The sequence below is a fragment of the Nicotiana tabacum genome, chromosome 1 (genome assembly GCF_000715075.1).
Source record: "Nicotiana tabacum cultivar K326 chromosome 1, ASM71507v2, whole genome shotgun sequence".
NCBI lineage: Eukaryota > Viridiplantae > Streptophyta > Magnoliopsida > Solanales > Solanaceae > Nicotiana > Nicotiana tabacum.
This window is the reverse complement of record NC_134080.1, coordinates 194,731,527-194,753,159: the sequence shown is the minus strand read 5'-3', so window position 1 is coordinate 194,753,159 and position 21,633 is coordinate 194,731,527. Positions and strand designations below refer to the sequence as shown.

Here is a 21,633-nt window from a genome sequence, read left to right as displayed (position 1 = left end):
TGATGGCACCGGCATGTGCCCATATGAAGGAGTCTGCCAGCATGGCGAATGAGTCTATGGAGTTAGGATCTAGGTTGTGATACCACATCATGGCCCCCTTCAAGAGTGTTTCCCCGAATTTCTTGAGTAAGACAGACTCGATCTCGTCGTCCTTTATGTCATTGCCTTTTACTGCACAGGTGTAGGCGGTGACATGCTCGTTGGGATCCGAGGTTCCATTGTATTTTGGGAGTTCTGGCATTCTGAACTTCTTTGGAATGAGTTTCAGGGCCGCTTCCTCCAGGAACGGCCTTTGTCTGAACTTCTTCGAATCCACACCTTCCAAGACTGGGGGTGCACCCGAAATTTGGTCGACCCTGGAGTTGTAGGTCTCGACCTTTTTGTCGTTGGCTTCTATCATTTTCTCGCCCGATTCGATCCTTCTGGTGAGGTCCTTGAGCATTTTTACGATGACGGGATCGGTCATCGACCCGTTATTGCTCGATCTCTCCGGTACCTGTTCGGCCAGGGGAGTTGTCCCCGGTGATACCGTGCTAGGAGTTTTCTGGTGACTTTGCAGCTGGGCGATAGCTAGCTGTTGTGCCTGCAACATTTCGAAAATAACATGGAGACTAACCTCATGTTCTTCCCTAGTCGGGGTTTTCTGAGCTTCTTGTTGATCTCCTTGGTGCACACTCTTGTTGGTGTGCGAGCTTATATCGATGTGTTGAGCATCCGTTAGATCGCATCCATGGGGATTGGGTCCGATGCATTCTCAGGGTTTCGTGGTGGCACACCAACACCTGGAATAGCCACACTGTTTTCTCCGTGGTCCTCAAGATTGTTGTTTACACCTCCGTTCACTGAGTTAGACATTTCGACCTGAAATCGAAAATCTTGGACAAGAAAAAATGTGAAAGATAACTTGCGTTATCTGACGAAACCAGCAAGAAAATAGTCACTATTATTTTTAGCCCCACGGTGGGCGCCAAACTGTTTACTGTGAAAATGGTAATAACAATTAAATTTGTTGATGAGACTCTAAAAATACGTGATCTATTTTCATGCTAGTTTTTTAAGCAGTTGATGTTATGTATGTGAGACTTAGAGACGAAATAAGAGTAAAGGAAAAAGTGATAAGCAAACCGATGGGTCAATTATCGGGGCCTCGAGCTGGTCGATTCAAGGTCTCGGAGTCGATTCCGGAGCTCGACTGGGAGCTATCAAAGGTAATCGAGATACGGCTAACAGTTATACTAAAATCAATGGAGGCTTTTTATGGCCAATGATAAGCAATTGATGAAGAGAAATAATGAAGATAATAAATGAAGGCAATAATATCAAGAGAATATATTAGAGAGCCAAAGAGAATGTTCCTGTATATTTCGTGTGGAGCAATTGGAGAAACAGAGAGCTTACAAAATGACAAGGATCCCCTTTATATAGGAGCGGAAATCCATCATAGTACAACAAACATTAATTACAAAGATACAAAGATGTGACAACTAGATGACACCCTGATTTGGGTTTTAGAGTAGCTCTCTAGGCTCTGTCAGTCCCAGCCACATGCCTTGGGAACTCCCCATTTATAATGTGGCCGTGGTCAATATTATCCCAAGACCGAGTGTCGACGAACCTCGAGGGAGGAGACTCGATCATAACCTTGTAGCCTCGAGATCTCGAGATGGTCTTCTGAGGTGCTTTGATAATGAGAAATTGGATCCTCCGAGCTCATCATATACAATAATCATCATTTCGACTAAAAAATTCAAGCCGAGATTGGCAATTATAATTTGGATAAGAATCATTTTGTTTGATGTGCCTGTTTAGTGTTGAAGAAGGAGAATTTCTTTCTTGATTAAGTTGTGACGCTTTCTCTTTTCTTATAAAGTGCATATAATCAGTGGATAAGACTATTTTTCCCTTAACTAAAGATCTCGAGTTCGAGCCTTAAATAAGAAAAAATTCTTGGTAGGAAGCGCTTTCCCCCGAATGGGCCCTACGCGATATGAATTTGGGAGAAATTTAAAAATAGCCAGATTTACAAGTGGTCATTCAAAAATAGCCACAGTTTCAAAAGTAATCGAAATTTATCCACTTTTCATGTAAAGATAAATCTGAACGAAAACACTGTTCAAAATCCGTAAAAATACTCCAGCATAATATACTGGAGTTCCAGTATATTATACCGGTCCAGCATAATATACTGGAGTTTGGAGCACCGGCGCTCCAGTCTCCAGTATATTATAATGGAGCCAACAAAGTATACCGGTCCAGCATAATATGCTGGAAGTTCATAATAGTGGCTATTTTTCAATGATTTGGCAAACGCTGGCTATTTTTGAATGACCAATCTAAAAACTGGCTAGACCGTGCTATTTTAACCACGAATGTGAATATAGTCGGGCTCCAATGCGGATAACGAACATAAAGTGGAAACAAAAGTAAAAATAAATAAAGAAGACACCTAGGTACCTCCAAATATAACCAATCAGTCGAATCAAAAACCCTAAATTCAACACCACAAAACCTTTTTTTTCACACGACAAAGACCAAAAGCCACGACATAATCGGATCACATGGTCTAGCTGTTCACAATATCGAAATCTTACAAACAATTAATTCACGTCACTTTTAAAACAATAATTTTACAAACATAAGGATAACTAATTCATTTCATCCCCAATTAGCAACTGGAATATGGAAGCTTAGGCCGTGGCATCTGCAAATGTAATGAAGAAAATAATACATCATTGCAATTGAGATATATGATCATTTATACAAAGGCATTAGCAAAAAAAGAGAAGCACAATCAAAAAGAAGAATCCGAAAATGTCTTAGAGCAGCACAAGCAGAAACTTCTTTAAAAAGAAGAGGAAAAAAAAGGATAATAACAGCGAAAAGTTTGTTGCTTTATGTACTATAGTCTATATATATATATCAAGGTTGTCGAAGTCGTCCGACATGGAAAATGGACAGAAACCGAGCCATCTTAAGGTCCTTAACAATGCATCACTTTTTAAAAGTTGCTCCCTCCTGTTCATTTTAATTGACGTTGACTGTTTTCACACGTATTAAGTAATTTATTTTTAGCATTATTAATAATAAAATTGATCATATTAACCTTAATTTGTTTATAGGAAATATAACAAATAGTCTTAAAATCTTTATTCTAAGGGCAGCTTTACAAAAAAGAAGTTAATTCTTTCTTGATATCTGAAAAAATCAAATATTGTGGATCACAATAAAAAGCCAAAAAATCAATTAAAATGAATCGGAGGGAGTAATGCCTAAAATGCTTGTGTTTCTATGCGTGTCTGCCATTTTTTCTTAGATCAATGTAACATCACAAGTTGATCACACTGGGCCTTATAAATTTTCATTCATCAAGAAAACCTGCTATATTCAGAGGCGGATGCAGTATTGTGGCACTGGGTATCTAAGTTCAGCATTTTCCATGCAAAACATAAATTTATGCGTAAATATTCATTAAGTTGTAATAAATAATATGTATGAATCCATAATTTTAAAAATATGATGAGTTCAATACTGAACCTTAAAGGTTGAACCCATAAAGCTATATCCTAGATCTATCCGCCTCGGGCGACATTTTTAAGATTTAAAATAATATACTCCAATAAGTTAAATAAAAAGAAAATAAAGGGATCTTAGCATGTTTTAGAATCTTGATCAACGCGATATAACATTTCAATAGTAACCTATAGTGAAACAAATTTAATGGAGTTATATTTAAATTACATGAAAAAAAAAAAAAACATGCATACCTTGATCAAGTTGCAGAAGGGAAACAGAGTCAACTCTTACATGCTTAACGCAGGAAAGCCCAAGCATGCTAGCTGCTGCTTTCACTTGATGAGTAGTAATGTTGTTGTTCTTGCCTATTTTGCTTTCAATATCTGGATGAACCTTCCTTTTCATCACCCTCGTCATCAACTACATGCACAAGCAGCTAATTTACATTTATATATGCTAAATAAACAAGATAATCTACAGTTTGACCAAAATTGACCCTTTACAGTTTAAGAATCAAAATAAGCAGGTGTTACGAGGAATCTAAAACAACAAATGCTGAATGATGATTATTTACGAGACGATAAAGTAGAAATATATCAAAAGAGATTCCAAATTTAACGGGGTCAATTGACCTATAACCAGCAGCAGGACGACCAATCCACAATTTCGAAGAAATTATAATAGAGAGTGCGAAATTATCGAAAGAATAAACTCATACACTTCAATCTTAGAGAGGTTCACATAAGTGGCAGCTACAACTTGTGTGTCACATTTTCTCTCTAAATTTGACTGTCTGTACTGTGGATGCTATCATCTAACAAGGAGAAAGAAACATAATTTTTTCTTCAAAAAAAAAGAAAAAAAAAAATTAAATGTGGAAGGTTTATGCTCTCCTTTTAAGAAGAGAAAAGAAGGGAATCCTTGGAGCAATAGTAAAGTTGTCTCCGTGTGACATAGATCACGGGTTCGAGCCGTGGAAGCAGACTGCAGCGGATGCAACATGCACCTACTAGGTCAACTGAACTCAGTACTTTCGACGCATAACACAAATTTATATATTAAAATCACTAAGTTTACAATAAATAATAGATATAAATGCATACTTTAAAATATAATGTCTTCAATGCTAAAAACATGAAATGTTGAACCCATAGAATTAAAATCTTAAATCCGCCTCTGGAATCAGCCACTAATGCTTGCATTAGGATACACTGTCTACACCACACCTTTGAGGTGCGTCCCTTCCCCGGACCCGACATGAACTAGGGGCGAAGCTATGTTGGCCCAAGGGTGGTCAACTTACCACACTTGGCCGAAAAATTATACTATGTATAAGGTAAAATATTACTTATTATTGATTAAAAATACACTTTAAGCACCTTTGCATAGCCCACGGGCAAAAGGTGTTCAAAATTTGAATACCATTATTAAATTTTCTGATTATGCCACCGGCGTGAACACAGGATACTCTGTTCATGGGGTTGCGCATTCAAATTTTGATATTGCTAAATATGAGGGCAAACACTGACATTACAAGCATGCATGCACGCAGTGAAGGAATAAAAAAAGAAGAAGAGGAAATCTTAGACGCACTTGCTGTAGTTTTTGGATCGGACGAGAATCCTCCTTAACTCGAGGAATTAGCTTTTTGGCGAAAAATGTTCCATTCTTCACTTGTGAACAAGGTTTCTTTGTGTAAAACTCTTCTTCCTTTTTGCTTGGATTTGGCTTAAGGTTTTGGTGATGATCAGAATCAGCTGAAAAAAGGTCTGCTAGAGTAATCCTTTCTTTTTTCAGCATCTTATTGCTCTCTGAAGAATTGTTTAACTCAATGGCCAGTATCTCATTTTGTTTTGGATATTCAATCACTTCACCTCCACTTGCATATATCAATGGGTACACTTCTTCATTTTCCTTAGTGACAGTAATTTGACATTGTCCAATACTTTCCACTGAGTAATATTCATCCTCAAGTGATTCTTCTACTTCTTCTTCTTCAATGTCTATGACACTTTGATCTTGCACATTTTTCAATGGATCAAACCCAAATGTGCCAATTGTTAGGATTCCTCCTCTCCAACTATCTAACATATGTGCAATGGATGCATCTTGAAGAAGAACTTGTGCGTCACCAATAAACTCATTGCTAATCCTGAGCTCATCTTTCTTCACATTCCGACTGACCAATCCATCTGTTAAGTTAAAGGTGTATTCAGAATTTAAATTTTGATAAATTCAATCTTTTCTTACCACTTAACATATTACACTTTATACATTATGCTAATTATTTTTTCCATATATATTAATATTTTATGTTGAATAAACACTACTTTCTTTAAGTAAAAAAAATGTAAGTGTAATATTTTGTAAATTTAAATGATGAAGAAATTTAGCATCACCTTTCTGATACAATTTGCGGTGCACCCAATTGAAGATCTACGTCAAGAAAGAAAGCATAGTTAATAAAATAAAGATATGAACTCCAAAAACTAGAGGGGAGAAGGTAAATAAAGAAAGAAAAAAGAATACTTGTGAGTTTTAAATCCTATAATTGAATTGAAACTGTACGTACCTTCATTTCTTTTCTCCTTTTGGGATTTGTTCAATTCAGTGGCAATGGAGTTGACTGAAGTTGGAAATTAATGTGTGACACTGTGAATAACTAGTTCAACTATTGGCCAACTAAGAAAATTTGGAGGGGGTCATATTGATGGAGGGTTTCATTTGTTGACACGTGTAAGGGGTAGGGTGGGTCCCCTAATAGAGTAGGCAATGTTCAGATATTGTAAGGCATGGCATGTTTCATCAAAATACTACGTTTGATATCTATGGCTTTATCGATGGCGTCCAAGTGTCTCTAAAAGACGTTCATGCCCTCTCTTTAAGATTACAACTTTGTTTACCGTGAAAATGGTAATAACGATTAAATTTGATTTAGTGGTTCTAAAAATACGTGATCTATTTTTATGCTAGTTGTTAGGCAGTAGATGCTATGTGAAAGGCTTAGAAACGAAATAAGAACTCAAGAACGAGGTGTTAATCAAACCGAATCGCTGGCTATCGAGGCCTCAAGCTTGCCTATCCAAGGGCCTCGAGGTCGATTCTGAGGCTTGATTGGGAGCTATCGAAGGCGATCGGTGGCGGATAACAATTATAAATAGATCAAGCGTGGCTCTTTATGGTGAATTATAAGCAATAAATGATGAACAATGAATAGAATCACAATAAATGTGGGCAATACATGAAGTAACAAAATCAGTAGAATATGTTAGAGAGCAGAGATAATGTTCTTATATATTTAGTATGGAGCAACAGATTTTTACAAAATACTAAGGATCCCCTTTATATAAGAGGGGGAATCCCAACATAGTACAAGTGCATTTATTACAAAGATATGGAGATGAAACATCTAACTAATGCCAAGATCCAGGCTCAGACTAGCCTGATAGATCTTGTCGGTTCCAGTTTCTCCTTTTTCTTCCCATAACTGTCGATCCCATACTGCCCCGAGGTCGAGCGTCGATGGCCCTCGAAGGGTGAGACTCGACCGTGATTTCGAGCCTTTGAGACGTTGTAACGATGGAAATTGGACCCTCCGATTTTACCGTATACAAACTTTCATTGTCACATACCTTTAACAAGATATTTGAGAAACAATTTAAGTTATATATACATAACACATTATATAAGAATTTTTATACTTATTTATTTATGTAATTTAATTGCTTATATAAAGACATATAAATATGACCCTGTTTTATGTTTGAAATAAGACGAAGAAAAAAGGAGAGATGCAACTGTTTTTGAAGCTTCGAGAGAGGAAATATTGTAATCTTTTGCTCGAGCCCACTAATGTATTCTTGCATTGACATAACTTTGTTGGTTGATATACTTGCTGTGAGGATAGCATTTGTGCTTGAGTTTATGTAATGACCTGGTTGGTCGTTTCGAGAGTTGTAGCCCCGTTTCTCATTTTTTGCTTCTTTTGTGTTCTACAGCTGTATTATGACTTATCGAGTTAGTTGGTTTGGGTCCGGAGTGATTTCAAAATGAAATGAAACACTTAGTCTCTTATTTGAAAGCTTAAGTTGGAAAAGTTGACCGGATGATGACTTATGTGTAAACGACCTCGGATTTGAATTTTGATGGTTCCGTTAGCTCCTTTAGGTGATTTTGGACTTAGGAGCGCGTTCGGATTGTGTTTTGGAGGTTCGTAGTAGAATGAGGCTTGCAATGCCGAAAGTTGGAATTTTGGGAAGTTTGACCGGTTGTCGACTTTTTGATATTGAGGTCGGATTGGATTTCCGGAAGTTGGACTAGGTCCGTGGTATCATTTATGACTTGTGTGCAAAATTTAAGGTCAATCGGACGTGATTTAATATGTTTCGATGTCGTTTGTAGAATTTGGAAATTTCAAAGTTTATTAGGCTTGAATCCATGTGTAATTCGTGTTTTTGATATTGTTGGAGGTGATTTGAGGATTCGACTAAGTTCATATAATATTTCGGGACGTGTTGGTGTGTTTGGTTGAGGTCCCGAGGGCCTCGGATGAGTTTCGGGTGGTTAACAGATCATTTTTGGCGTTTGAGAGATTGTTGATATCTGCTACTGCATTTTTCTAGTTTCCTCTTACGCGTTCGTGGGAGGAGTCTCATGCTCGCGAAAAGTATTTTCTAAGCTGGTGAGATTTTGTTCTACGCATTCGCAGGGAAAGGACGCGAACGCGATGGGTATGGCAGTGTGTGCATCGCAAACGCGTGAGTGGTGTCGCATTCGCGAAGAGGAGTGAGGCATATGGGGACCCCAGGTCCTTGATCTACGTATTCGCGAGGTGAGGGTCGCGTTCGCGAAGGTCACAGTCTGTAAAGCTTCGCGTTTGCGAAGCTGTGGTCACATTCGCGAAGAGTAAAGTTGAGGGGAAGTTTGAGTTGGTCTACGCGAACGCGAGAGGACGGTCGCGTTCGCGAAGAAGAAAATCTGTTCAGATAGGATTAATTTAAAAGACGAGGGTTTGAACCCATTTTTTCATATTTTGAGCTAGAGATCACGAATTTGGGACATTCTTGAAGGGATTTTCGTGGAGCTGATTGGGGTAAGTGATTCTTACATGGTTTTGGTTAAATCCCATGATTATATCTTTAATTTTATTATCTAATTTGTGATTTGGGGTAAACATTGGGGAAAAAAGAGGAAGTGTTCTTGAGATGGATTTTATGAGGTTTTGAATGGATTTTTGTTATCGGATTTGAGTAAATTTAGTATGGTTAGATTCGTGAGTGAATGGGCTTTCTGGTTTTGTGACTTTTGTCAGATTTTGAGACGTGGGCCCGGGTGCTGGATTGAGCCAATTTCGGATTATTGGGTCTAATTTAGAAGTTTTCTTGTGGAATTGATCCCTTAAGCTTTTATTAATTTTATTGTATTGCTTATGGATTGATCCGGGACATTCGGAGGCCAACTCGCAAGGCAAGGTCATTTTGTAGTTCTGTTTTGCTCGGATTGAGGTAAGTAACAGTTATAAATCTGGTCTTGAGGGTATGAAACCCTGTATTTTGTATTGTGTGATTATTTTGGAGGTGGCACACATGCTAGGTGACGGGATAACTTGGAGGTATTGTGTGATTATTTTGGAGGTGCTCCGTCCCCTGAGACATTAATGTGGAATAACATACTGTAAACTCGTGTTTCCTTTGTTTCATGGAGATTAGACTGAAATTCATGTTAGAAATCATGCTTAGGCCATATGATATCATTGTTGGGACCCGTTGGGGTCGTGTACTTGTTGAATTAGCTACTATTTGTTGTCTTGTACTCAGTCACGACTTTACTTGCATACCTGTTACACCCCAAGTTTTCATACGTGAGAGTACGTCGTAAGTCATTGATGTAAGCTCGGAAATGAGATTATATTTGGAAGCAAATAAAGTAAGTTAATCATGTTACCTTGGAGGTTACAAATATTTAAGATCATGAATAACGAGTACCAAGAGGGTTGGAAATCTTAGAAGCTAAACCAATTGAAGAAAATAAGTTTCGTCAAAAGTCGACAAGTTTGGAATGTTATAACATGTACTTTGGGGTGATACTAGGGTTCTTAACATGATAAGGAGGTTATTCTATGAGTTATTTTAGTCGTATGATATTCATTTTCTACATTTTGAAGGCAAGCAAGCTGTGGAATAAGAGTTGGCAAAGGTCATCACAAGTTACATTCATAAATTTGCTGAAATTTAGGTCAAATGTATCTGAGAATTTCTCCAAATATACTTGGAATCATGGGGTGTTCTACCTACCAAATTGAATGTCTACGAGTCTACTTTCTAACTCATTAAACCGTTCGTCAATACGATATCGGAGTAGAGAGATATTCGTATTTTCGCAAGACCGTGCAAGCAGCTCCCAATGGGACCCACTTAGGCGGTGGTTGACCTACTTCAATTTATAAACGATTTGAACGCCTATTTTTGCTCATTTTTCAACTAAAATTAGTCTCCAAACTTCTCCTAACCCTCTTAAACATATACCACAAGGGTTTGAAGTGATTACACCATATTTCAACATCAAAACTTAGTTCTAGTGAAGAACAACACCTCTTTGAGGTTGTGTTGTCATTGAGGATTGTTGTGGGCTGTATTTGGTTGAAATTCCAAGTTGTTGTTGCTGTCTAAGGTGAGTATAATATCCTAATAATTGTGCTTAATCTTGCTTGTATGTTGGTTAAGTTGTTAGGATGATAAACTACAAGATAATACTTGGGTTAGCTTAAGTCACTTTTATGGTGTTGTATTGCTATTGAGGGTTGTTGTAAACTGAATATAACTTGGATTTTGACTTGAAGTTACTGTAGTAGGTATTTATATTGTGTTATTACTTGTGCCTAAGGTTATCTTGATGATGGGCTAGACATGAACTAGTGAATAAAGTTGCTAATTGAGGATAGTTGAAGTTGTGGATTATTTTCGTTGTTATAAATATATGGTTTAAGGCTGGAATCATTGATTAATGACTTCATTATCATGTTAATGATACTTTTATGTTGAAGTAATAAGTCTATAAGGATTGATAAGGGGTATACAGATTCCAATCGGAGCTTGCCGCTCGTCGTAATGTAGTTGTGACTTGTTGTTGTTATATGGTGTCTTGATATTGATAATTATGTATTGATGGATTACTCTGGTCATTGTTGTTTGTATATGGTATTGGAGGAGTCCCTTGTTACAAGGGAGATGCTGCCAAAATTTACGTAAACGAGCTACTAGCTTAAGTTATAGACTTAGCCTTTGCTCAGCACTGATTTTGAATCTCCTTATACTATGATAGATTGAGTTGACTTGTTTGAAGAGTTACTTGGAAGTGATTAAGGACTCAACGGGTTTAAGGTATGTTAAGGCACTTTCTTCTTTCTTTTGGCATGATCTAAAGTGAAATGAATACGCTACTTCATAACGGATCTGCTCCTAGCAACTAAGGTTGTCCATGTTGGTCTTTCCTTATAAAATTATTCTAAGCAAGTGTGTATGATCCTTGAATCCTACTAAGGTTCATATTGAGGGTATGGATGTCCATATTGTTCTTAAGTCACTCCAAAAGGTTTAGAAGGTGATTCCATGAGTCTAGCATGCATTATATATAGTATCTATTTTACTCTACCGAGCCGCGCTATAGTCGGCCGGGTATGGAACCTATTGTGCAACCACTGATCAGTTGGGTTTACCGAGCTCCACGTGGCCGGGTACGATTCTACCGAACCTTATGATGGTCGGGTACGCTTTTACCGAGTCCTCTTTGAGACTGGGTACGATATGATGATGATGCCCATAGAGGCGAATGTTTTAAAAAGTTTATGTATATATATGTATTATGCATTTCATATCATAGCCTCTAGAGGCACTCAGATGTTACAGGTTGTATCTCCTCTATCTCTCTCTTTACATTACTGTTTTTGTTTATGCATTCCTGCCTAACATACTCGGTACTTTATTTGTACTGACGTCCCTTTTGCCTGGGGACGCTGCATTTCATTCCCGCAGGTCTCGATTGATAGTTTGATAGTCCTCCTAGTAGGCTATCAGCTCAGCGAAGGTGTTGGTGCACTCCACTTGCTCCGGAGTTGCCTATTTTGTCAGTATGCTTTGGATATATATTGATTGGTATGGCGGGGCCCTGTCCCGACCTTTATAATTTTATGTACTCTTAGAGGCTTGTAGACAGATATCAGGTGTATGGATACTTGTATGGCCTTGTCGGCCTATGTTTCGAGTTTACTAATGGTCATGTTGGCCTTATAGGCCCGTATGTCACATATATAAGTTTATATATCATGTTGGGTCTTCATATGTTGAGTATTCCCTTATGTTTTATTCTTGTTATCTCATGATGGGTTTTCTGGTTCATTTACTCATGATGACATGATAAGAAAGATATGTTACGTTAGTACTCGGTTAAGTAAGGCATCAGGTGCCCGTCGCGGCCCTTCGGTTTGGGTCGTGACAATACCATACCTCCGTCTCTTCTTAATCCTTGTTGATACATGTTATTAACTCTTTTTGGGCTAATTTATACGATTTTTGAGAGCTTGAAGGACTAGGGAGGTTGATGACTGAGCGAGGCCTTGGGCTTGATGGTAAGGTTTTGATACCATAGCACGTAAGTTGTCCGTGTGGATCTTGATTTTATATTATAGCACGTGAGTTGTCCATGCAACACGTGAGTTGTCTGTGCTGATTATAGCACTTGGGCTGTTGGAGCCCCTCCGATGTCTGTACACCCCCAATAAGCGTATGTACCTATTGAGTGTGAGTACTGAGGGCTGAGGGCTTAGTTATGTAGTATCATTTGGCGATTTGTTGATTCCAAGTTGATGCCCTTGTTCCGTCCATTCCAGACATGTTATTTAGTTTGGGAAAAGGCTCGTACTTTATACACCAATGACATATTTCATTTCTATGATGTAATATCTCGAATGACAAGCTTGAAGAAACGGGAATTGGATATGTCTACTAACTTGGGACAAGTACAGACAGTCATACAAGAATTTGAGCAGTTGATGCCAGTTTCTACTAGATTGAAAAGCAATAAGAGCAACGACAGAAGATGTTTCTAGTTTTTACACTCGCTGGACTCCCTAATGACCTTGATTCAGTATGTGACCGGATTTTTGGCTAGTCCGACTGTCCTCACTGCTGATGAATTATTCTTTCGATTACTTTGCCTTGATGCATCACCAAGTCACTCAGTGAGCTCATCACAGACACTTGACTCATTTGTTCTCGTATCCCAGTCAGTGGACAATCGAGCATCTCAAACTATGGAGAATATATGAGGAGGAGGTCGTTTTGGAAGATCTAGACCCAAGTGCTCTTATTGTCATAAACTTGGACACACTTGAGACGTGTGTTATTCTTTACATGGTCGTCCACCCAAAATTGCTTATGTTGCTTAGACCGAGACTACAGGTAACCCGAGATTTTCTTTATTGAGAGGACTATTTCAAACCATATAGTGACGTGCACAATCGGCATTCAAAACCACTAGGCCTTTACTACCTTAACTCACTCAATTACTCCAAGGCATGTCTAGTTATAGATCCTCCAGACCTAATTCACAGATATTTAGGACATCCAAGCTTATCCAAGCTTCAGAAGATGGTGCCTAGTTTGTCTAGTTTATCTATATTAGAGTGTGAGTCATGTTAGCTCAGGAAACATATCTGAGCCTCCTTTCCTCGTAGTCTTGAGAGTCATGCAGAGTTTCTTTTTTCTTTAATTCATTATGATATATGGAGTCCTAGTAGAGTCAGTTCCACCTTGGGATTTCGTTATTTTGTTAGTTTCATTGATGATCATTCAAGATGTAATTGGATTTTCTTAATGAAAGATCGTTCTGAGTTGTTTTCTATATTCCAAAATTTTTGTGCTGAAATTAAAAATCAATTTGGTGTTTCTATTCACACTTTTCGCAGTGATAATACCTTAGAATATTTATCCTCTCAATTTCAGCAGTTTATGACTTCTCAAGGAATTATTCATCAGACCTCTTGTCCTTATACCCCTCAGCAAAATGGGGTTACAGAGAGAAAGAATAGGCACATCATTGAGACTTATCGCACACTTCTCATTGAATCTCATGTTCCGTTGCATTTTTAGGGCAATAGAGTTCTCACAACTTATTATTTGGTTAATCGGATGCCTTCATCTCTCATCCAGAATTAGATTCTGTATGCAGTATTGTTTCCCTACTTACCCTTATACTCTGTTCCTCCTCGTGTTTTTGGGAGCACTTGTTTCATTCATAACTTAGCCCCTAGGAAAGATAAGTTAGCTCTTCGTGCTCTCAAGTGTGTCTTCCTTGGTTATTCTCGTGTTTAGAAGGGATATCGTTGTTACTCACCTGATCTTCGTAAGTACTTTATGTCTGATGTCACATTTTGTAAGTCTAAACCTTTCTTTACCTCTTCTGACCAACTTGATATATCTGAGGTCTTACCTATACCGACCTTTAAAGGAGCTTACTATAGCTCCTTTTTTACCTTCCGCCACAGAAGTCTTACCCATTCCAACCATTGGGAGTCTAGTATGGCTCCTCCTAGATTCCCCGCCACAGGAACATCACTCTTAACATATCATCGTCGTCTGCACCGAGCATCAGGCCCAGCTGATTCATGTCCTGCACCTGACCCTGCTCCTACTGTGGACTTGTCTCTTCCTAGTATACCAATTTCACTTCAAAAAGGTGTACGATACACTCTTAATCCTAATCCCCATTATGTCGGTTTAAGTTATCATCATCTGTCATCACCTCATTATGCTTTTATATCATCTTTGTCAACTGTTTCTATCTGAAAGTCTATAGGTGAGGCACTATCTCATCCAGGATGGCGACAAGCTATGATTGAGGAGATGCCTACTGTACATGCGAGTGGCACTTGGGAGCTTGTTCCTCTTCCTTCAGGTAAGTCTACTGTTGGTTGTAATTGGATTTATGCAGTCAAAGTCGGCCCGAATAGCCAAGTTGATCGTCTTAAGGCTTGTCTTGTTGCAAAAGGATACACTCAGATTTTTGGGCTTGATTATAGTGACACTTTCTCTCCTGTAGCTAAAGTAGCATCTGTTCGTCTCTTCTTGTCCATGGCTGTTGTACGTCATTGGCCTCTTTATCAGTTAGACATTAAGAATGCTTTCCTCCATGGTGATCTTGAGGAAGAAGTTTATATGGAGCAACCACCTGGTTTTGTTGCTCAGGGGGAGTCTAGTGGTCTTGTATGCCGATTGCGTAGGTCACTATATGGTTTGAAATAGTCCCCTCGAGCTTGGTTTGGTAAGTTCAGTACAATTATTCAGGAGTTCGGCATGACTCGTAGTGAAGCTGATCACTCTGTATTTTATCGATATTCTGCTCCTAATCTATGTATTTATCTGGTGGTTTATATTGATGATATTGTTATTACTGGCAATGGTTGGGATATTATTACTAATATGAAGTACCATCTTTTTCAGCACTTCCAGACCAAGGATTTGGGCATATTGAAGTATTTTCTAGGTATTAAGGTCGCTCAGTCTAGCTCAGGTATTGTTATTTCACAACGGAAGTATGCCTTAGACATTCTTGAGGAGACTGGAATGATAGGTTGTAGATCGGTTGACACTCCTATGGATCCAAATGCTAAGCTTTTGCCTGGACAGGGGGAGCCACTTAGAGATCCTATGAGATATAAGAGGTTGATTGGCAAATTGAATTGCCTCACAGTGACTAGACTTGACATTTCTTTTCCAGTGAGTGTTGTAAGTCAGTTTATGGATTCTACTTGTGATAGTCACTGGGATGCAGTTGTTTGCATTCTTTGGTATATAAAGTCAGCTCCAGGCAAAGGGTTTCTATTTGAGGATCGAGGCCACGAACAGATTGTTGGGTACACAAATGCTGATTGGGCAAGATCACCTTCTGATAAATGTTCTACGTCTGGATATTGTGTTCTAATAGAGGTAATTGGTCTCTTAGAAGAGAAAGAAATAGAATGTAGTTGCTCGATCTAGTGCCGAAGCTAAATATCAGGCCATGGCTGTGGCAACGTGTGAGCTAGTTTGGATCAAGCAGTTGAAGTTTGGAGAAATCAGCAAGATGGAACTGGTGTGTGGTAATCAAGCTGCTCTTCATATTGCGTCAAATCCGGTGTTCTATGAGAGGACTAAACACATTGAGATCAATTGTCACGTTGTTAGAGGAAAGATACTCTCAGGAGATATTGTTACAAAGTTTGTAAAGTCGAATGATCAGCTAGCAGATATTTTCACTAAGTCTCTTACTAATTCTCGTATTAGTTACATCTGTAACATACTCGGTACATATGATTTATATGCACCAACTTGAGGGGGAGTGTTAAGTAGTTAGTCATGTTTAGTGTCCCACATTGGAAAGTAAATACCTACTATTATGTAATTACTATATATAAATAGGATTGTACAACACTTTAATCAATATAATAGATTTTTCTCCCGTGCATTCTCATAGTTTTGAAAATTGGCTTGCCTAGTACGATCAATAGGCGCCATTAAGACAGGTTAGAGTTTTTGGATTGTGACAAGTTGGTATCAAAGCCTAGGTTACATAAGTATCACGAGTCATGAGCAGGTTTAGTAGAGTCTTGTGGATCTGTGCGAAGACATCTATACTTATATTCGAGAGGTTGTAGAACCCTTAGGAAACTCCACATTCTTGAATTCTTATCATGCGAATCTGTTGATTCTGGTAACTAAACTTCTGTTATTCTATTTTCTCACATATGGTGAGGACACATGCTACTGGGCAAGACAGACATCCACTAGTACCACCAGTCGTGGCTGCATAAGGCCGAGATTGTGATAGAGGCCATGGTAGGGGCAAAGGTACAACTCACACAATAGTTAGGGCAGAACCTGCAGATCCACCAGTTGCCCAGTTTAGGATCAGGTCCCAGTTGTGGATGTGCTAGCGGGATTAGCTCATGCACCAGTTGTGCCCATTGTTATTCTAGGCCTTCAGGAGGCCTTGTCTCAGATTTTGAACGTGTGCACCAGTCTTGCTCAGGCAGTCTATGTTCCGGCTGTAACAACCACTTCTCAGGTTGGAGGAGGTGCTCAGACTCCCCCCTTCCGCATACCCGAGTAGGTGATGGAGGGACTCCAGACACCGGAGGCACCACCAGCCCAACCGGTTACAGCTGCTCAGGACTATGTGGTTCCTGTCATGCCTGATGATGAGTAGCATAGATTGGAGAGGTTTGGGAGACTTCAGCCTCCATCTTTAAGTGGTGTAAAGAGAGAGGATGCCCAGGGTTTCTTGGACATATGTTAGAGGATCCTCCGTACAACAGGTATTCTGGAGACCAGTAGGGTCTCGTTCACTACTTTTCAGCTCACTGAAGTTGCCTTCACTTGGTGGGAGGCTTATGATAGGCATAGGCCGGTTTGTGCAGTGCCACTTACATGGTAGGAGTCCTGTTCTCTTTTTGGAGAAGTATGTACCGCAGTCCCGCAAAGAGGAGCAACACAGACAGTTCGAGTAGTTGCATCAGGATGATATGATTGTGACGTAGAACGAGATGAGATTTTCTAAGTTAGTTCGTCATGTTGTTTGGTTGGTTCCCACAGATAGGGATAGGATCAGGAGGTTCATTGATGGCCTTACATTTTAGTTGCGGGTGCTTATGACTAGAGAGAGGGTGACTGGTGCTACTTTTGAGGAGGTTGTTGACATTGCTCAAGAGATAGAGTATGTCCGCCGCTAGGAGCGGGTTGAAAGGGAGGCCAAGAGGCCTCGTAGATCAGGTAGTTTTGGTGGTGTTCCTTTTGGAAGTCAGTTCCAGCATGGTAGGGGTCATCCCTATAGACATGCTCACACGACCCGGCCAGTTCATCGTGGTGCATCAGTCAACCACAATTCTTACATTGCTGGCTCGGGCCAGCCTTCATTCAGTGCACTGCCAGTGTAGAGTTCTCACTATGCCTCATCTTCTAAGGTTTCTACGGGTAGTTCCTTAGGGTATTAGGAGTAGTAGTTCCGTCAGATGAGGGGTTGTTTCGAGTGTGGGGATCTTGGTCATATCAAGAGAGATTGCCCTAGGTTGTTGAGTGGGACTCTAGAGCAGAGTTTTCGGCTAATGGAACTAGCACCAGCAGCTACACCACCCGCTTAGCCAGCTCGGGATGGGGCCCAGTTAGCCAGAGGTTGCCCTAGAGGGGGAGGCCGATCAGGTGGCAGATATGCTCGTTTCTATGCACTCCTTGCCAGACCAAATGCCATTACTTCAGACATAGTGATCACAGGTATTATCTCAGTATGTCATCGATATGATTTTATATTATTTGACCCTGGTTCCACCTATTCATATGTGTCGTCGTATTTGCTCATTATCTAGGAACACCCTGTGAGTCTCTAGTTTCATCTGTTCGTGTATCTATGCCAGTGGGCGATACTATTATTTTAGACCGCGTATACCGGTCGTGTGTAGTGACTATTGGGAGGTTAGAGACTAGAGTTGATCTGTTGCTTCTTAGTAGGTTGATTTTGACGTGATATTGGGTACAGATTTGTGTCTTCGTGTCTTGCTATTCTAGACTATCACGCTAAGACTGTAACGTTGGCGATGCCGGGCTTGCCACAGATCGAGTGATGAGGTTCTTTAGACCGTGTTCCTAGTAGAGTAATTTCATACTTAAAGGCCCAGCGGATGTTTGGGAAGGGTTGTCTTTCTTATTTGGCCTTTGTGAGGGATGTCAGTGCAGACACCCCTACTATTGATTCTAATTTGGTGGTGCAATATTTTCTGGATGTGTTTCTTGCAGACCTGCCAGGCATGCCATCAGACAGGGATATTGACTTCGGTATTAATGTGGTGTCGGGCACTGCCCATATCTATTCCACCGTATCGTACGAAATTGGTGGAGTTAAAAAATTGAAGGAGCAACTTCAGAAACTCCTTGATAAGGGGTTTATTCGGCCTAGCATGTCACCTTGGGGTGCACCAGTTCTATTTGTGAAGAAGAAGGATGGTACCATAACATTGTTCATTGATTACAGGCAGCTGAACAAAGTCACAATCAAGAACAAGTATCCTTTGCCCCATATTGATGATTTATTTGACTAGCTTCATGGAGAGAGGGTGTTCTCCAAGATTAAATTGATATCAAGGTATCACCAATTGAAGAATAGGAACTCAGACATTTGTAAGACAACTTTCAAGACCCGTCATGGTCATTATGAGTTCCTTGTGATGTCTTTTGGGCTGAACAACACCCCAACAACATTCATGTTTTGGAGAACAACATGTTTCAGCCTTATCTCGACTCGTTTGTTATTGTATTCATTGATGATATTCTGGTGTACTCTCGTATCCAGGAGGAGCACGCCCAACATTTGATGATTGTATTGCAGCGATTAAGGGAGGAGAAGATTTATGCTAAGTTCTCCAAGTGTGAGTTTTGGCTCAGTTTAGTGGCGTTTTGGGACACATGGTGTCCAGTGAGGGTATTCAGGTTGATCCGAAGAAGATATAAGTAGTTTAGAGGTTTTCCAAATAGTCCTCAGCTACAAGTATTTGGAGCTTTCTTGGTTTGGCTGGTTATTACCATTGGTTCGTGTTGGGTTTCACGTCTATTGCATCACTCTTGACAAAATTGACCCAAAAGGGTGCTCCTTTCAGGTGGTCGGATGAGTGTGAGGCGAGCTTTCAGAAGCTCAAGACTATCTTGACCACAACTCCAGCTCTAGTTCTACCATCAGCTTCTAGTTCTTATACAATATATTGTGATGCTTCTCGGATCGGTATTGGGTGTGTTTTGATGCAGGAAGGTGGAGTGATTGCTTATGCTTCGCGTTAGTTGAAGCCTCATGAAAAGAACTACCATATTCATTATTTGGAGTTGGCTGCCATTGTTAACGCGTTAAAGATTTGGAGCCACAATCTCTATGGTGTGTCTTGTAAGGTATTTACTGATCATCATTGCCCCCAACACTTGTTCAAACAGAAGGATCTCAATTCGAGGTAGCAGAGATGGTTAGAGTTGCTAAAGGACTATGATATTACTATTCTGTATCATCTAGGGAAGACTAATATGATGGACGATGCTTTGAGTAGGAAGGAAATGAGTATGGGAAGTCTTGCATTCATTCCTATTGGGAGAGACCTCTTTGTAGTTGATGTTCAGCCTTTGGCCAATCAGTTCATGTGATTGGATATTTCGGAGCCCAATCGGGTTCTAGCTTGTGTGGTTTCTCGGCCTTCCTTATTTTATCGCATTAGAGAGCCCCAATATGATGATCCTCATTTGCTTATCCTTAAGGACAGAGTTCAGGATGGTTATGCCAGATTTGTGACTATTGGTGATGATGGATTATTGAGGATGCAGGGCCAGATATGTGAGCCCAATGTAGATGGGATATGGGAGTTGATTCTTGGGGAGGCCTACAGCTCGTGGTATTCCATCCATCCAGGTGCCGCGAAGATGTATCAGGATTTGAGACGGTACTACTGGTGGAGGAGGATGAAGAAGGATATAGTTGGGTTTGTAGCTCGGTGTTTCGACTGTCAACAGGTAAATATAAGCATCAGATACCGGGTGGTTTGCTTCAGAAGATCAAGATCCCAGAATGGAAGTGGGAGTGGATCACCATGAATTTCGTAGTTGGGCTCCCACAGACTTTGAGGAAGTTTGATGCTATTTGGGTGATTGTGGATCAACTGACCAAGTCCGCGAACTTCATTCCTGTGAATACTACCTATTTTCAGACCAGTTGACTGAGATTTACATTAGAATGATTGTTCGCCTGCACGGTGTGCCCGTTTCTATCATTTCAAATAGAGGCACGCAGTTTACATTGTAGTTTTGGAGAGCCGTGCAGTGAGAGTTGGGCACTCAGGTTGAGTTGAGCACAACATTTCGCCCGCAAACGGACAGACAGTCCGAGCGCATTATTCAGATATTGTAGGACATGTTACGTGCTTGTGTCATTAATTTTGATGGTTCATAGGACCTGTTTTTGCAGCTCGTAGAGTTTGATTACAACAACAATTATCAGTCAAGTATTTAGATGGCTCCGTGTGAGGCTTTATATGGGAGGCGATGTATATCTCCGATGAGCTGGTTTAAGTCAAGCGAGGCTAGGCTAATAGGTACTAACTTGGTTCAAGATGCTTTGGACAAGGTTAAATTGATTCAGGAGCGGCTTGGCACGGCGCAGTCAAGATAAAAGAGTTATTCCTATAGGAAGGTTCGTGATGTGTCTTACATGGTTGGGGAGAAAGTCCTGCTAAAGGTTTCACCAATGAAGCGTGCTATGAGATTCGAGAGAAGGGCAAGTTGAGCCCTCGGTTCATTGGACCTTTTGAGGTACTTCAGAGGATTGTGGAGGTTGCTTACAAGCTTGCCTTGCCACCTATCTTGTAGAGTGTACAACCAGTATTTAATGTTTCTATGCTCCGGAAGTATATCGGCGATACATCTCATGTTTTGGATTTTAGCACGGTTCAGTTGGATAATGATTTGACTTATGATGTGGAGCTAGTGGCTATTTTGGAGCGGCAAGCTCAAAGTTGAGGTCAAAGGATATATAGCTTCAGTGAAAGTGCAGTGGAGAGGTCAGCCCGTGGAAGAGGCTACTTGAGAGACCGAGCGGGAAATGTAGAGCAGATATCTACACGTATTTGAGGCTCCAGGTATATTTCTAGACCTGTTCGAGGACGAACGCTTGTTTAAGAAGGGGTGGATGTAATGACCCGACCAGTTGTATCGAGAGTTGTAGCCCCATTCCCCTATTTTCTGCTTCTTTTGTATTCTACAGCTGTGTTATGACTTATCGGGTTAGTTGATTCGGGTCCGGAGTGATTTCAAAATTAAATGAGACACTTAGTCTCTTATTTGAAAGCTTAAGTTATAAAAGTTGACCGGATATTAACTTATGTGTAAACAACTTCAGATTTAAATGTTGAGGGTTCTGTTAGCTCCGTTAGGTGATTTTGGACTTAGGAGCGCGTTCAGATTGTGTTTTGGAGGTCCATAGTAGAATTAGGCTTGAAATGCAGAAAATTGGAATTTTGGGAAGTTTGACCGGTAGTGTACTTTTTGATATCGGGATCGGATTGTATTT

At 40.0% G+C, this 21,633-nt stretch overlaps 1 protein-coding gene across 1 annotated transcript; it reads right to left on the bottom strand.

The window, feature by feature from the left end:
* Positions 1-2,493: 2,493 nt before the first annotated feature.
* On the bottom strand, positions 2,494-6,180 carry LOC107819481 (protein TILLER ANGLE CONTROL 1). The gene is made up of 5 exons (XM_016645586.2): positions 6,086-6,180; positions 5,913-5,949; positions 5,107-5,705; positions 3,765-3,933; positions 2,494-2,701 (listed from the first exon to the last, which is right to left on the bottom strand). The coding sequence occupies exons 1-5, from the start codon at positions 6,089-6,091 to the stop codon at positions 2,688-2,690; spliced, it is 825 nt and encodes a 274-aa protein (XP_016501072.1). The 5' UTR covers positions 6,092-6,180; the 3' UTR covers positions 2,494-2,687.
* Between the last annotated feature and the right edge of the window lie 15,453 nt (positions 6,181-21,633).